A 17871-nucleotide genomic window follows, 5' to 3' on the forward strand; every position below is an offset into this window, starting at 1 on the left:
AAATAATTTTTACCAGAGCTGATGTTTCGGGATGGTTCCTGAGTTTTGTGGGTTGCAGTGCCCTGTCACCTCTCTGCCTCAGAATTCTCAAAGCCTTCTTCTACGCAGCCTATTTTGGAGGACTGTGGGAAGTTCACTGAGCTATTGGTGGTGGATTCCCCTGTTTGCAATTATTTGCTTCACTGCTTTCCTCCACTAACTTAACTAATCAAAAGAATGTTGCAGTTCATCTCTCCCGTTTTCATATTCAGGAATTAAAGATATTTTGTCAAGTGTTCGTACTGATATGATTTGAGGTGCACAGAAGAGTCCTCGAGTCAACATATGTCCTGGACTATTGTAAATTCTTAACATTTGTGTAGCAGTCTTGAGTTCGATTTTTAAATCTCACCTAATTATCAGTGTGACTTTAGAGAAGTTATGTAACTTCTAGGCTCAGTTTTCATATGTATAAAGTATAGGTAACAATGCCTATTTCATATAGATTAGGTAAGATGGGGTTTGTAAATGCCAGGTAAATAGTATATGTATTAAAATTTTGTAGTCACTATGGTCACAGATAGTCGAGGTGCTGTTAATGTGGTTAAGTGGATTGAAGAACTAAGCCCTCAGGAAGACTAACACACTGGGAGAAGTAATTAACAGTCAACAATAGGAGGTGGCCAGAAAGAAGGTCAGAAAGGTGAGACCAGTCTCCAAGGGTAATTAGGAGTTTGTTAATGGGGACAAAGCCTGGAGAGTAGCAGGAGGCTGGAAAGAACAGCACATTTAGGGGTATGGCTGTGAGCTAGGGCAACTGAAGCACAGACTAGGTTGGAAAGAGGCAGGAGGGGCGCCTGGGTGGCTCAGTTGGTTAAGCGACTGCTTTCGGCTCAGGTCATGATCCTGGAGTCCCTGGGTCGAGTCCCGCATTGGGCTCCCTGCTCGGCAGGGAGCCTGCTTCTCCCTCTGACCCTGCCCCCTCTCATGTGCTCTCTCTCTCTCATTCTCTCTGTCTCAAATAAATAAAATCTTTAAAAAAAAAAAAAAAAGAGGCAGGAGATGATGAAAATATAGACCGAGAGTCTTATGTGCTGTGCTAGACTATTTGGACCCTATTCTCTATGAACAGGCACTGAAGGATGTTAAGTAGAAAAAACATCTGTAAATATATAGAAGATGAGTTGCCAGGGAAGCAGGTAGAAGGCAAGGCCCAGTGCTTGGCAGCCAGTGGTACTAATGTCCTTGTCCTGCAGAATAGTTACACTCTCTTGGTTCCTGAGCCAATACTGACCAGAAGAGGGGTTTTATTAAGAATCCCATGTACCCCTAGAGGTCTGTATGGGGTAGGATTAGGGAACTCCATAATTCCACAGGCTCACTGAATCATTTCATATGCTAGGCTTCCCCTCTTCCTTCCCTTGTCTTTTCTGCTATGACATCAGGAAGACCAGCTGAGAGAACATTGCAAAAGTTCATACAATAGATGGTAAGATCCTGACCTCAGGTGGTAGAAGTAGGAGAAGAAAAGAGGGAACCAATGGGAGACATAGCTAAGAGGTAGATCCAGAACCTTTGTCTTAGAATTTCAGAGTGAAAAAACTACCTTAGAGATCATCTGGTTCAATCTTCTCTTTTTATAACACTGTGCCTGAGTCACAGTAGTAGTTGAGTATAATAAATACTTGCTGAAGAAATGAGGGATAAGAACCAGAGATGTGGGCGCCTGGGTGGCTCAGTTGGTTAAGCGACTGCCTTCGGCTTCAGGTCATGATCCTGGAGTCCTGGGATCGAGTCCCACATCGGGCTCCCTGCTCAGCAGGGAGTCTGCCTCTGTCTCTGACCCTCCCCCCTCTCATGCTCTCTCTCTCTATCTCATTCTCTCTCTCAAATAAATAAATACAATCTTTAAAAAAAAAAAAAAGAACCAGAGATGTGTTAACACCACTAATTATTGACATACCTAGCATAAGGACATAAATCTCTTGACGCCTAAGTCAGTGCTCTGTCCATATGCCACACTTAGTTTTATAATGTTAGAAAAAAAATAAAACATTGGAACCTTATTTTAGTGCTATGGCTCAATTCACTTCATTTTCATTCACAATGTGACTTAAAATGTAGCGTATCAGAATTAATAAACTAAGACTTTTCTGATGAAGGCATTTTGTCCTACCTCTAATACCTTCATAATCTAAGTATCTGTTTTTGCATTTCTGCATAATGGGAGGATGTCTGCAATAATGCTATCTGGCGGACAGATGTTTAAAGCCAATAGAACCCTGGAAGGTGCAGAATTTCCTAGGTGGAATTTCCTCCAATTAATGGCAGTTTCAATAACTTTCACTCTAAAGAGACCATTTGGGAAATGTAGAAACTGCTTTAAATTATCCAAGAGAATGATGTTTCTATTTTATGAGAACAGAAATAAAAGAAATAGTCTTGATTTTTAAGCAAAAAAAAAAAAAAAGAATAGATTTAGGTACAAGGGAAAACTTTGGGGCAGTAAGAGATATAGAACCCTATAATGGGTTCATCAAGGAACCTGAGAAAGTAAGACAAAGGTCCATTTATTTTCTTGGGTATTTCTCTCCAGACCTTTCTCACTTTGTGACATTGCAGAGAATATGCCAAGAGCCACACATGTGGATGTTCTAAGTTCTACCCTCCACCTCCACCACCGCTGCCAGACAGTTCAGGCTATCTGATCCTTCTACCCTCAGTGCATTGTATTTATATTCCAGAAAAGAATGAGGAATCCAAGCATACTTTCATGAGTCACTAGTCTTCCCTGCTGGGAAATAGTGTATTCAGTTATAAGGATGAACATATCTGGCCTCTCAAATTTCTGCAAGCGAACTGTCAGGTAATTTAATAAAATTCAGCAGTTTCCTTTTAAAAATTTAAACTATTCTTTGTCATCCTTAGGATATTTTTATTTTCCACTCATTACCATCTATTTGTTTAAAAGTTTCATAGATGTATTTATATATGTGACATTACAATAGTTCTATACCATTTACAGAACATTTTCATAGACACCTCTTTTCTACAGGGTAGGTAGAACAGATGTCAATTATCTCCATTCTGTAGATGAGGAAACTGATGTTGAATGACTTGCTTGAAGAGCAACCCAAAGAGACCCAGCTTCAATTCTGTGTGTCCATCTGGTATACCACAATGCTTCACTTTGGAGTATAAACTATATTAAGGGCAGTTGTTTTCAATTTAATTGAAGTGTTGAGTTGTACACCCTCACAAGTATATGTCAAAATTTATTATGTTTTTTGGGGGGTTGTAGAGTAGAATGAGAATGAATATTCAATATCAAAATAAAATTTCCTATTATGATAATAATATATGTATAATATGTATATTATACATATATTATAATATATGGGAGTAGTGGGTGAGATTTTTTTTCTTTTAGCAAAAATTTAGATGACTTGGCGAAAACACAAGTTAGAGACAATAAAGGCAGCAAATTTAGCTATGAAATCTATTCCAGTTTTCCTCTAAATCTTTCTATCCTTTATTCAATACGAATGTGTCCTAAATACCTGAAGAGTTCTAAACATAGTAATATTACTCTATTGATTTTGTGGGGAAAACTTGGAACAGGTAGAAAACTCCCACAAAGGAATAAAGTCAGAGATGAATTTGTACTGACAAATATGATGAGGTAGTAGCAATCGGAGCAGGAATAATGGAAGATATCTTTGAAAAAGTGAAGGAAAGGATGAATCAGTTGGGATGGAATTACACACAGAAAGGAAGTGCCCATGAGAAGAGAGGAATAGCAGAATTCAAGTAAAAAGGCAAGGAGTAAGTTGTAAATCGTGAGCAGTTAAGACACCGGCATCACAAGAATGGGAACTTACTGGATGGTGAAGACAAAAATAAGTTGGAAAGCCTGCTGGTAAAGAGCGTTAACCAGTACGTCTAAAATTGAGTAGTTTGAACTTAATGGAGGAGACTACAGGATGAGAATGGAATGTGAAGTAAGTTATTCTAGTCTAGTCCAAGATGGTGGTTAAGGAAGGTAGACAGCAGGTGGTAAGTGAAAGAGGCTAAAAAGGAAGTTTTGCACACCACAGTGACTCAACGAATGTGGGAGCAGAAGAAAGAAGTATAAAAATAACTGCACTTTAAGCAGTGCCTTATGAAAAGTGCCCTGTTTTATCCAAAATAATGAAGTACCCAAGAGGTATCCAGTAGTGCATTTTGATTCCAATGACTAAGAGAGGGACCAGTTAGCTTGGAACATGTTTTCATACAGGCCAGCAGTTTTAAACTTCTGCTTCATCAGCCTGACTCTCCTTCACTTGCACTTTGAAATCTCTTCATTGGGAATCGGGTCTTTATGAGACCAGCTCTACTGGAGACCCGAAGCTCATCAGTCACTCCAAATTTGACCCATAGGCCCAAGGTCAATAGCCCTAACCCAGCTGGCCCCAATAGGGCCTGAAGGGAATGGCCACATAGGAAACAGTGTAAACTTGCAGGCAAGACGGCAATGAAAATGGGTGCTTGGCTTCCAAACAAGATGCATCATTTTATTTTTATGGAAAACCTTTCCTTGGTAAAATTAAAAGTGTTTTCACAAGCATGATCTCATTCTCACAGTAGCCATGTGAAAGAGGAAATGGAGGAGATGTTTTAATTCCCATTTTATAAAAGAATAAATTGAGAGAGGGAGAGATCAAGTGACTCTTCTCCCAATTCTCCCTCTTAAATAGGCCAACGGGGCTTGAGCTAGAGCCAGTTCTCCTAATGACGTCTCTTTCTGTGCTCTGAAGCCCAGTCTATCCCAGGACTTGGCATGGCACCATCAGATGGCATGTACCAGGTGGCTCATGTTTTTATTTCACAACATGTCAATGACATCCATACAGCACAGTCTATAAATATCCCACCCAATTAGTTCTATCTGAACAGGCAAATGTTTGCTTACAAATCCATCTACAACAATTGTGGTATGACACAATGTCTAGGCATCTATACACATTTTTTTAAGTCAGCAGTTGAGTACTGTCAAGTTGTTAGTTTTATCCTGTGATAACTGACCACTCATCTTTTACATTCAGAAAGCTTCTGCACAGCTCTCTAAAGATATCACTTTATCACTGCTTGCTTGACTTGAAAAATTGCTCTGAGTGGAAAATATCCATAAATTTTAAAAGCAGTCTTACACTGCTTTTAAACCACAAATAGTTCTCATTCTGTTTCTAAATAGCAAGATCACATTAAAACTCAAAAATAGATAACATTAATCACTATAATTCAAATAACCACTCTCTAGACCTGGCAGGGAACCTGGAGAGCTTAGTTCTTTTTTCCTATGAATTTCTGGCATAGCATGCTTGGGGAGTGGGGAGTTTGTTAACAGTGTTTAAAATTAGGGAAAGCCTTAGAGGAAAGTGACATTTGTTACCTTCCTGTCTTTTATCTACCCACTCAGAAACCCATCCTCAGCCTAGATTATGATTGGGGTGGGAATATCTTGGTGGGACTGTCCTGATTTTTATAGAAGGATATAACCAAGGACAGATAATAATTACTGAAATAGCAGTCATCCTTTGCATAACAATTTGCAGCTTACAAACCCTGTCACCTGCATGATCTCATTTGTTATTTCCCATAGAACAATAAGTTGCTATTATTATTCCTCATTACTTGTGAAAAATGTGAGTCACAAAGGAGTTAAGTTTTGAAAGTCACACAGCTAGAAAGTGATGAAGCTGGCAACTGGACCAAAGTCTTCTGACACCCTGTCCCATGTAATGTCAGCTATACCATGCAGCCTCCCAAACCTACCAAAAATGTTGGATCAAAAGAATGGAGGTGGGCAGAAAAGTAGTCAGTGTGTTGTTAAAAAATGTAAAGGACTAAGCAAATAGGAAAAAATGAGGAAATGAGATGTACTAAAGAGGAAACCCAAATGGCCAATAAACATATGAAAAGATGCTCACCCTCACTAGCAATCTTGGAAATGCAAATTAAAACCATGATCACACCCATTAGATCGATGAAAATTAAGTCTGAGAATGCCAAGTATTATATTAGATAGGGAGCAATGAAAATTCTGATATACTAGAAATAGGGGTGTAAATCAATTTGACCTATTTTGTCAGTCATTTGCCATGACATAACAAAGTTGAAGAAGCAGGTGGTCCCGGCCCAGCAATTCAATGCCAAGGTCCATACCTCAGAAAAACTCCACCATAAGTGCACAAGGGCCATGGAAAGAGGTTATTAGTAGAATTATCTCTAGTAGCCAAAAATTCACAAGAACCCAAACATCCAATAACACAAGAATGGACAAATATTAATAAAGTAGTGATGTAGCCATCCAACAGATACTCTATTGCAAGGAAAATTAGTGAACTAGAGGTAAAAGTATCAAATAGATAAATATCACAAATACATTTGGAAGGAAATTACAGAAGATTAATAGGTATACCATTTACAATGATTTTAAAATGTGCAAAACCGTATTTGGGGGGATATTATTATTTAGGGATTAAATTTTACTTAGGAACATTATTTACAGGTACCTGGATATGTCATAAAAGCATAAAGTGCATGTGAATAAAGCAGGACAGTGATTATGTTTGGAGAGGGCAGTAAGTGGGAGGGCGGTGCCACCTGGAGGACCACAGCTAATATGTTCAATGTTCTCATCATTGAGTTGGATGGTCATACACCGTATTTATTCTTCTCTCAACCTTGTAATGTGTAAAATAGATGATCCTAACTTTAAAAATAGAAGAGGCAGGAAGAGAAGAAAAGAGTTTGTCTGGATCAGATACTTCTCTGGGACTCTGGGATGACCAGACCAGTTGAAAATGATGCCAAAGAGTCCCCATTTGCCCTGGTCCAATGGCGAATCATAGTAGCAGAGAAAGGATGCTCATCCCAACTCAGCCCTAAGTCCTGCTCCAAAACCCCCACCATTACACCAACACCCTTTCTGATACACATAATTGAAGTGTGAAGTTCCATCTACCCAATCACGGAGTCTGTGACATTTTCTAGAATCACACTTAAGCTGAATCCCAGAAAATGTTTGTTTGACTTTTCTCTTTATATCTTTAGCACTTTCAAGCAGGTCTCTAGCATTTGGGAAGAGCAAGTGTTAACTGAGTCTATGTTGTTGAGAGTATTTTACTCCGGAATGTTTTATTCATAGAATTATTTATTTTAGAATGCATAAAGTGGAGTAACCATTTTATATCAGACACCTAAGAAAAGCTAGAGAAGTATTTAACTCTGGAAATTCAACTCTGTTTTTACATTTTTGATGTTTGCAATTTTGATGGGCAAGGATGTCTCAGTATGAAATCCCTAGCCATTTACACTACCCATTTCAGAATTATCCTGATAAATTAATACCTGCTGAGTTACTCATTTGACAGTCTGTGAAAACATGTCTTTTTATCCCTCATGTATTCCTCAGCATAGTCAGGCACAATCTCAATTTACAAGCATAACTCTCAAATATTATGGTTTGTGAGAATAAAAAGATCAACCCATAATAGGGCAGTTCTCTAAAACTAAAATTGTTATTCATACATAATTGAAATTTTTGAACAATTATCTCAAACAAGCGTGTTTTTTCTGTATCTTAAGGAGGAAATATTGTTTTTCAGAATTTTTATTTTATAATGAATAGTTAACATTCAGGGCGTTTTTAATATCATAAAGTTAACATCTAACCAGTGGACATCTGTAACTCTATGATAATTCATTGGGGAGAGAAGACAAATGGCTTTTTTAAAAAGATCTACAGAAATATTAATTAATCTAAGATCAGAGGATGAGTCTATGGCAGCCTTCTATTGAAAGCCAAGGTCCCAAATCCCCTCCAACTTATTTTAGCAATAGTAATATTAATAGTGGTCCACATTTATTGGGCACTCACCATGTGTCAGGCACAATGCCAAACACTTTTCCGGCATTATCTTATTTAATCCTCACAACAACTTTACAAATGAGGAACTGTGCCTCAAAGCAGGTGCGTCACTAGCCCAATATCATGTATCTGCTAAGGAGTAGAGTCAAGATCCGGACCCAGATCCCTGATCCCAGAACCAGTGCTCTTGACCTTTGCTTGTGTATACACAGAACCTTTGTAATTACAGCTTGCTATAGATGGAGAAAATAAATGGGCAAAATCTTTCCTCTTCCATAAAAAAGAAAAGTAGCAGTTGACTCAGTCAAGTTATTATACCAAAAAAACCCATATACCGGGGCTTTCTTTTTCATCTAAAACTTATGACCACTACTTCTCAATAGTTTGAAATTCTATTAACTGAATTGCACTGAAGATGGAAATGAAGATGAAAAAGAAGCATAGAATGTGTGCTTCCTCAATGTACAAATGCTTCTAAACTTTTCTTTCTGAACACAAAGCTGTTTCTGAACTCCAAGAATAAACACATAGCATTTTTTTTCATCATTTGATCATTGTATTTGTTGGCAGACCTGTTGGTAACCTTGAGTCACCTGCAGTGAATTTAAATATTCTTCTAATTGGTTTTCTCACAGCTTACTGAGAAACAGAGTGCCTCTTTTACTAGTCTCATAAATAATTCCATTTCTCTATGTCAACTTTAATTGAACTTACCTCATGTTGTCAATCTCTTTCCTTTTTCCTTGCAGGTGATGTCATTGTCTATATTAATGAAGTTTGTGTCCTTGGACATACTCATGCAGATGTAGTCAAACTTTTCCAGTCTGTTCCTATTGGTCAGAGCGTCAACCTGGTGTTGTGTCGTGGCTACCCTTTGCCCTTTGATCCTGAAGATCCTGCTAACAGCATGGTGCCACCCCTTGCAATAATGGAGAGGCCACCTCCAGTGATGGTCAATGGAAGACATAACTATGAAACATATTTGGAATACATTTCTCGGACCTCACAGTCAGTTCCAGATATAACAGATCGGCCGCCTCATTCTTTGCACTCAATGCCAGCTGATGGTCAACTAGATGGCACGTATCCACCACCCGTCCATGACGACAATGTGTCTATGGCTTCATCGGGGGCCACCCAAGCTGAACTTATGACCTTAACCATTGTGAAAGGTGCCCAGGGCTTTGGCTTCACTATTGCTGACAGTCCTACAGGACAGCGGGTGAAACAAATACTTGACATTCAGGGATGCCCTGGCCTGTGTGAAGGCGACCTCATTGTTGAGATCAACCAGCAGAATGTACAGAACCTGAGCCATACAGAAGTAGTGGATATACTTAAGGACTGTCCCATTGGAAGTGAGACTTCTTTGATTATCCATCGAGGAGGTAAGAGAAACACTACTCAGTAATAAAATATGCAGGTAAAATAATAGGACCTTTACAATACTATCATAAAAATGGAAGTTTTCCTCGAGTTGAATGAAATCATACTTCAAAAAATAGAAGTCAAAGAATAGGAGAGAAAAACAAGAGTTAAAAAATAAAAGTCAAAGAATAGGAGAGAAAAACAAGAGTCCAGGAAGCGATGGGTTGTTTTTTTTTAATTTTGAGAATATATATTTTCTTCCAATTTTATATTAAACACAATAAAAGTAGTGCTTTCTGTCTCACAAATGTATCTTAGTATGAACTTGGAGGGTAAAGCCTGAATCCCCAAATATGAGTGGTTTATATTCCAAAAGTTCTTAATATTATCAGTTGTAGAGATCTCAAACTAGTTTCCCATTGACTTAATTAAGAAATCTGGTTCTTCCAATCGAGTCAATGCTCTGCACTGTGCTTAGGATTCTAGCTAGCAGGTGGAAGCTGGTTCAACCCAGTCCAAGTTCAAATATAGTCTTCATAATCCCCATCAGGACATTTGGGAACTGGTTGTCGCAGAAAAATCTTTTTCGAGTCATGAATTGGGATGCTTAGGAAACTTCTTCCACTACAAATGTACTCCTCCAGCAATAATTATTCATGGTGCCTTCCATGACCTGGGCAGGAAGTTACAGAACACGGTTAGGGCTGAAGTTCTAAGCTGGGTGTTCTAGGTGAACTATGGAAATCGGAGCAGTGAGGAGGGTGGTAGGAACTCTGAGCCCTGGGGGTTTCCTCCCTTCTACCTTCTGGGGAAGGGAATGGGGCTAAGAGGAAGGCCCCTCCTTCATTCCTCTGCTACTTTGCTCTTAACTATCAGTGACACTAGGGAGAGAAAGGAGGGAAGGGCCACAGATTGGAAGGATACTTGAAAACAGAGTATAAAGGAAAAGGCTCAGGCTAAGTCCTGGTTTTCTGCTTACCGGTTCTGGGACTTGGGACACTTAAAGTCCAGGAGCCTCAGAAGCCTCGGCTGTTATATTGGGATGATAATACTCCCTAACGTGGTGGTCATGGTTCTTCATATCGAATGGCCCACCATCGGTGTTCATGAAATGTGTGTTGAGAGTAAAGGAACGCTGAAGCTACAGCAAGGGTGGGGCAGAAGGAGCAGCTCTTCAAGGAACTCATGCGTGAAGAACACAGTGTGGCCAACATATGTGATTGTCTATTCAGAGCACTAAAAACAGCAGGAGAGCCCTGTTGGTTTGAAATGCAAAGGAAGGCAGTCAAAGCTTGAAAGAAGCACCTTTTATGATTTATTTGGCACTCACTGCAGGTATTTCCACTTCAAGGAAGTATTTACATTATTGATTCCTTGTGTGAAAATGGACACCAAATACTAGGCATTTTTTGAGCAACACTGTACAAAGTATTATGTTCCTATATTAAAAAGGGAAATTATGATAGCAGAAGTCTTAAATTTGACCTTCTTAAGGCGTTGTTACAAAATAGCACTTGAATCTTTACAATTAAATATTGACAGTGTGTTTTAATTTCTCCCATTGCTTGTGTAAGATTAAAACAAATACTCTTAATTAAAGCCATATCTTCATAGCATGCAATTGAAAAGCAAATCTTTGTAACAGGTTCTTGATATTAAAAGGTATACTGAAAATTACTGTGCAGTATAGCCACTCTCTGATTCATAGAAACGAGTTTGTATACACATCCTATATAATGACTTTTTTAAAAAAGTCATGGCATATGGGGCGCCTGGGTGGCTAAGTGGTTGGGCGTCTGCCTTCGGCTCAGGTCATGATCCCAGGGTCCTGGGATCAAGCCCCGTGTCGGGCTCCCTGCTCATCGGGGAGCCTGCTTCTCCCTCTCCCCTCTGCTCATGCTCTCTCTCTCAAATAAATAAATAAAATCTTTTAAAAATTTTTAAAAATAAAAGGCATGGCATAGCAGGAAAAAGTATTTTGAAATCACCGATGTATATATAAACGCCCACTATCAGCTAGACCACCCTATTCTTGCTCTTTTTTTTCCCCTCTCTATTTTTCCCACCTCTCCTTTAATCCTCCAGGATGTTACATTTTGTTTGCATTTTGCTTGTGTTTGGGGGTAAGGAATTGGTTTTTATTTTGTGGCTAGTGTAGACCTGCAGAATGTAGTACCCTGTAATAAAGTACTTCTAGTCAAAAACCTCTTGTGTTTCCCCAGATTCCCACAATTTGCACTCATCTCTCTGAAATTATAAGGAACTAATACCATGTTTTTGTGATGAAATTTTTCATAATTGTTTTGGCTTTTATAGATTCTTTCCATTTTCATATAAATTTTGGAGTCATCTTTTGCTTTCTCTTATTATAGGCTACTCAAAATTGCTCATAGCCTCATTCAGATACGTCCAGACCTTCAAGAGCAGAGTCATAGGCCTGGGTCCTTCTATCAGAATTGTGGTTCTTGTTTGTTTTAATTATTTACTAGGATTTTTAATTTTTAAAGCAATACTATACATGGTTTAATTTTTTTAAACAGTGTGAGAGGGTATGCAATGGAAAAATAATTCTCTTTCCTGTCCCAGACTTCAATCCTTTTTTCAGAGGCAAACATGTTTTTTGAATATATACTCCCAGAAATATTGGGGTCTTAACTAGCACATGCATGAATATACGTAGTATGTTTACTATAAATGATATGATATTATACATACATATGTCTTACTCTAAATATCTTGGTTATTAGGGTATATTTCATTTTTAACACACACCATTTTGGAGTAATTTACATAACATAAAATTCACCCACTTAAAATTTATACATCAATAAGTTTCACTAAAATGATATTTTTGTGTAACAGTCACCATAATCCTTAGAACATCCATCATCTCAAGTTCCCTCGGCCCCAGAAAATCACTAATATGCTTTCTGGATAGTTTTGCCTTTCTGGAAATTTTTTATAAATGGAATCATACAGGAACACCTGGGCGGCACAGTAGGTTAAGCGCTGGACTATTGGCTTCTGCTCAGGTGGTGACCTCATCATGGTCGTGAGATCAACTCTGCATTGGACTCCATGCTCAACTCGGAGTCTGCTTGAGATTCTTTCTCTCCCTCTGCCCCTCCCGCTTGTGCTCTCTCTCTCTGAAATAAATAAATCTTTAACTAAGTCAGTCAATCAATCGATCAATCAATCAATGGAATCATACAATATATAGTCTTTTACATAACAGAATGCTCCTGTGATTCACCCATGCTGGTGCATGTGTGAGTAGTTTATTTCTTTTTATCACTGAGTAGTTAGTATTCCATTGTATGGATCTACCACTTTTTAAAATCCATTCACAAATGGATGGACATTAGCGTTGTTTTCAGGTTTTGACATTCATAAATAATGTGGCTGTGAACACTCGGATGTAAATGTTTGTATGTGCGTATGTTTTCATTTTTCTTGATGAGATACCTAGGAGTGATACTGCTGGGTTATATGACAAATATATATATAAATTGTTAAGAAATTGCCAGAATGTTTTCCAAAATGACTATACCATTTTACATTCCCCACTAGTAATGTATGAGGTTTCCAGTTTCTGCCCATTGTTGCCCTTAGTTGGTATAGTCAGTCTTTTTGATTACAGTCATTCTAGTGTCTGTATAATGATGCCTTTTTTGTCATTTGAATTTACATTTCTCCATTTTTTTATGTGTTTACAACATTCTGATGTGTTTATTAGCATTCATATATCTTCTTTGATGGCATGACTACTCAATATTTTGCCCATCTGAATATTTATTGGGCTAATTATCTTCTTATTACATTGTATAAATTCTTTATGTATTCTGATTACATGTCTTTCATAAGATACATGGTTTGCAAATATTTTCTCCCGTCTGTGGCTTGTCTTTTCATTTTCTTAATGGTTCCTTTTGAAGCACGGAAGATTTTAATTTTGATGAAGTCCAATTTATCAGTGTTTTCTTATGTGAATTATTATTTTGGTGTTTTATCTATGAAATCTCTGCCTGACCCGAGGTCACAAACTTTTTCTTGCTTTCTTTTAGAAGTTGTATAATTTTAGCTCCTGCATTTAGATCTATATTTTAAGGTCTGTGGATAGTGTGAGGTAAGGGTCTAATGTATTTTGTTGTATATGGAATTTAATTGTTCTAGAACCATTTATTGAAAAAAAACTATCCTTTCCTCTTGGATTGCCTTGTGGCACTTCAATGTTTTTTTAACTAGCATGAATGTGAGTGTTTATTTCTAGACTCTGTTCTGTTCCAGTGATCTATATGTTTATCCTTATGATAATGCCATACTTTTTAGATTACTTTAGCTTTATATCAAGTCTTGAAATCAGGTAGTGTGAATCCTCTAACTCTTGTCTCCTTTTTCACAATTATCTTGGCTATTCTAGATTCTTCCCACTTTCATACAAATTTTGGGATCATCCTTTTTATTTTACTTATCTTAAATAAAAGGACTGTGGAGATTATGGTGTTGCTCCAAGTATGTAGAACAATTTGTGAAGAATTTCCAAGCTAACACCGAATCTCTTGATTCATAAATATGGTATATCTCTTCATTTATTTAATCTCCTTTAATTCCTTTCAGCAGTGGTTCGTAGTTTTCAATGCACAGCTCTAATACTTCTTCTGTTACACTTATTCCTAGCTATTTTATTGTTTTTGACATTGTTGGGAATGGAGTTATTTTCTTAATGTCATTTTCAGATTGTCATTTGCTAATGCATAGAAATACATTTGATTTTGTTTTGATCTCATACATTGCAATCCTGTTATACTCACTTCTGGGTTTTTTTATAAATTTCATAAGATTGTCTACATAGATTATTATGTTGTCTGATGGTACAGTTTTATTTCCTCTCTTCCAATTTGTATGCCTTTGATTTCTTTACCTTGCCTTATAACACTAGCTAGAAACTCAACTATGATGTTTCATGGACGTGATTATGAGCAGACATCCTTGACTCATTGTCAGTTTCAGGGGGAAAGCATTAATCTTTCACCATTAAGTATGATTTTAGGTGTAGGCTTTTTATATGCCCTTTATCGGGTTGAGAAAGTTCCCATCGATTCTAAGTTTGTTCAGAATTTTAATAATCAATGTATCTTGGCTTTGAACAAAAGTTTGTGTTTTTTTTTTTTTCCTGAAACTATTGAGATGATCATGTGGTTTGGTTTTGTTTTGTTTTGTTTTGTTTTTTGCCTTTTATTACTACAGTGTTGGGAAGCGTGGGTGGCTCAGTCAGTTAAGTGTCTGCCTTCGGCTCAGGTCATGATCCCAGGGTCCTGGGATGTAGTCCCGAGTTAGGCTCCTTGCTCAGCAGGGAACCTGCTCCTTCCTCTGCCTGCCTCTCCCTCTGCCTGCTGCCCCCCACCTGCTTGTGCTCGCTCTCTCTCTTTCTGACAAATGAATAAATAAAATCTTAAAAAAAAATACAGTGTTATACATTACATAATTTTTAAAATTTTTTACAGGGAAGGGGCATAGGAAGAGGGAGAGAGAGAGAGAATCTTCAAGCAGATTCCATGCTGAGTGGGGAGCCCATTCAGGGCTCAATCTCACCGCCCTGAGATCATGAGCCGAAATCAAGAGTTGACACCTAACTGACTGAGCCACCCAGGCGCCCCTACATGATTTTTAGATGTTGAACTAATTTTTGCGTTCTGATACAACCCCATTTGTGTATAATTCTTTTTGTACGTTGCAGACTTTTTTGTTTATATTTTATTAAGAATTTTTGAACCTACTTGGGGAGAGATTTTCTTTAGTTTTCTTTTCACGTGATGTCATTGTCTGGCTTTTGTGTCAGGATAATCTTGGCCTTATAACATAAGTTGCAAAGTGTTCCTTCTCTTTTTTCTGAAAGAGTTTGTATGGGGCGGATATTAATTCTTCCATAAAAGCTTGATAGAATTCACCAGTGAAGCCATCTGGGCTGGATTTTTATCTGTAGAAAGATTTTTGTTTACTAATTAAATTCATTTTCTTGATTTAGGCCTATTCCCATTTTCCAATCTTCTTCAATCAGTTTTTGGTAATTTATTTATTTCTATGAATTTTTACAGTTCATCTAAGTTATCAAATTTGTTAACATAAAGTTTTTAACAAAATTTCATAAAATTGTTTCCTAAGAACCAGCTTTTAGATTCATTGTTTTTCTATTTTCTATTTCAATGTGTTCCACTCTGATCTACTTGCTTCGTGATTGGTTTACTTTGCCTTTCTGTCTTCAAGCTTAGATTAATGATTCTACTCCTCTCTTTCTAATAAAAGCATTAAAGCTATACATTTCACTGTAAGCACTTCATTAGCTTAATTTCATAAATTTTGATATGCTGTTTTCTTTTTCATCCAGTTCAAGGTATTTTTTTTTATTTCCCTTATGATTTGTTTTTTGACGCATAGGTTACTTAGAAATGTGTTATTTTTCAAACATTTAGGATTTCCCAATTCTTTCCTGTGAATTTCTAATAATTTTTCCTCGGAGAAAAATATGTTTTGTATTATTTCAGTCCTTTTCAATGTGTTGAGACTTGTATCATGGCCTAGTTCCTTGCTTTTTTTAACTTAGAAATTTATCTTAGAGCAGTTAACATATTAGTTCAAAAATATATCTCATTATTTTTAATAGCATATTTAATTGGATACCCAATAATGGGTATTTTGGTTACTTTTAGTCTTTTTCTATTGTAAAAAAAAAATTCGTGTGTCTTTGCACATCTATCTCTGCACAAGAGAGTAGATTTATTCTTTCTTTCACCAAATATTTCTTGAATGTCTAATATGTACTGGGCACTTTTTTGGCACTGGAGATAAAGCAAAAAACAAAACCAACCACATTCTTTTACTCATGGAGTTAACATTCCATTGGAGGGAGACAAATGAAAACTAAATGCCCCATAAATATGCTTTTTGTTTACTTATTGCGTATCTCCTATCCCCCTAGAGTTTTATTCCTAAATATTAATTTTATAACCAGTTACTTTACTAAGTTATCTTAACTGTTTCTCATATATCTTTCAGTTCATTTCATGGGATTCGGAAGCATACAGTCCACGACCTACAAATAGCAATCACTTTGCTTTCTCCTTTCCTATTTGCATACCTCTGATTTGTCTTATTTAATACATTTGACTGTTACTTCGTGAATACTGTTGATTAATAGTGGGAATTATGGAAATTTCTATCTTATCCCTGGCTTGAATGGAAGCTGTCTCATTTTACAGTTAACACAATGCTGGCTTTTTATTTGAGATGAATATTTACCATGTCAAGGAAATACCCCTCAATTCCCATTTCATTAAGAATCTTCAAAAATGGATAGTGAATTTCATCAAAAACAACAAAAGGCAATTACAGAGATGATCAGTATTCTCCCCTTTGATTTAACACTTGATGAATTGAATTAAGAGATGTATTAGTATTGAACTATCCTTTCATTCCTGGAGTAAACTATATTATATTTATAATGTGCTGCTAGATTCTATTTCTTTATACATAACTTTGCACCAACATTCATATATGAGATTGGTCTGAAGTTTTCTTTTTTGGGTTTTGTTTTGTTTTGTTTTGGCTTGTTCTTTACTGTTAAAGTTTGCTATCAAAATGATGCTGGTGTCATAAAAGCAATCAATAACTGTACTTCTCTCTCTCCTCTAAAACAATTTAAGTAACATTGATTTTATCTATTTTTTGAAGATATAATACACCTTTGAAATGATCAGGTTCCAGGGGGTTGGCTATGTGTTTGGTCTGGTTTGGTGAAGGAGAGTGATACCTTTTACAACTTTCTCAAATTCTTCCATAGTAATTAATCTTAGAGTTTCTATCTTGGCTAGACTCAGTTTTTATCATTTATATTATCCTACAAATTTGTCTCTTTTATTCATTTTTTTAAATGTGTTTAAATGGAATTGAATCGGGTATTTTCTAATTTTGTCTTCTATTGGCCACATTACCTAAGAGTATTTCAATTATTCTCATTTCTTGTTGGTGTTATTTTCTTGATGAGTTTGGCTAACACTTTTTCTATATTAATGGCTCAAGAAACATATAGTTTATGTATAAATAATTTGTTGGCTGATGCTCAACCTAGTAGTTATAGGGAATCATTATACTTTCTACCCAAGGAGGCTGTTATTTGATGTATGGAATAAAGGAACTCCAGAGTGATTACTATAATCAATCCTTGTCATGTATTGTCCTCTTATTTATATTAAAATGCACAAAGTCCCCTACTTAATTTGTGAACCTCCCATAAATTGCACCCAATCAGTATTTGAAAAATTTCCTTCCTATCTCTGGAAAACATGATCCCAAAGGTTTTCACTAGATCAGAATATTCTCTTCATATGCTGATAATGTAATAATTAACTAGTATCAGTAATATACATCTTTTCTTTCTTTTACATTCAAGCAGAATTCAGAATATTTGAGAGGCAGCATATACTATATCAGAGCTGTGTTTGAGGGCAAAGCATAAAAATTAGGGACATAATTGTGTCTATGTAGAGAATTCTTCCTTTAAATTTTCAAAAACCATATTATCAGACAAAAACATTCTATCACAAGTTTTAAAC

The 17871-nt window shown here is 36.7% G+C and overlaps 1 protein-coding gene across 5 annotated transcripts in view; it reads left to right on the plus strand.

Moving 5' to 3' along the window:
- The window catches only part of MAGI2 (membrane associated guanylate kinase, WW and PDZ domain containing 2), a 1357869-nt gene that overhangs the window by 1105728 nt on the left and 234270 nt on the right, over positions 1–17871 (plus strand). For all 5 annotated transcript variants that reach the window (XM_054505318.2, XM_045864809.3, XM_064575358.1 and 2 more), the window contains exon 10: positions 8644–9282. In XM_054505318.2, coding sequence (XP_054361293.1) covers positions 8644–9282 — 639 coding nt within the window. The remainder of the gene's footprint in view (positions 1–8643; positions 9283–17871) is intronic.

Source organism: Mirounga angustirostris, unplaced genomic scaffold (genome assembly GCF_029215605.1).
Source record: "Mirounga angustirostris isolate CCGP_5_RB_7025 unplaced genomic scaffold, mMirAng1.0.hap1 SCAF_12, whole genome shotgun sequence".
In the NCBI taxonomy this organism is placed as follows: domain Eukaryota; kingdom Metazoa; phylum Chordata; class Mammalia; order Carnivora; family Phocidae; genus Mirounga; species Mirounga angustirostris.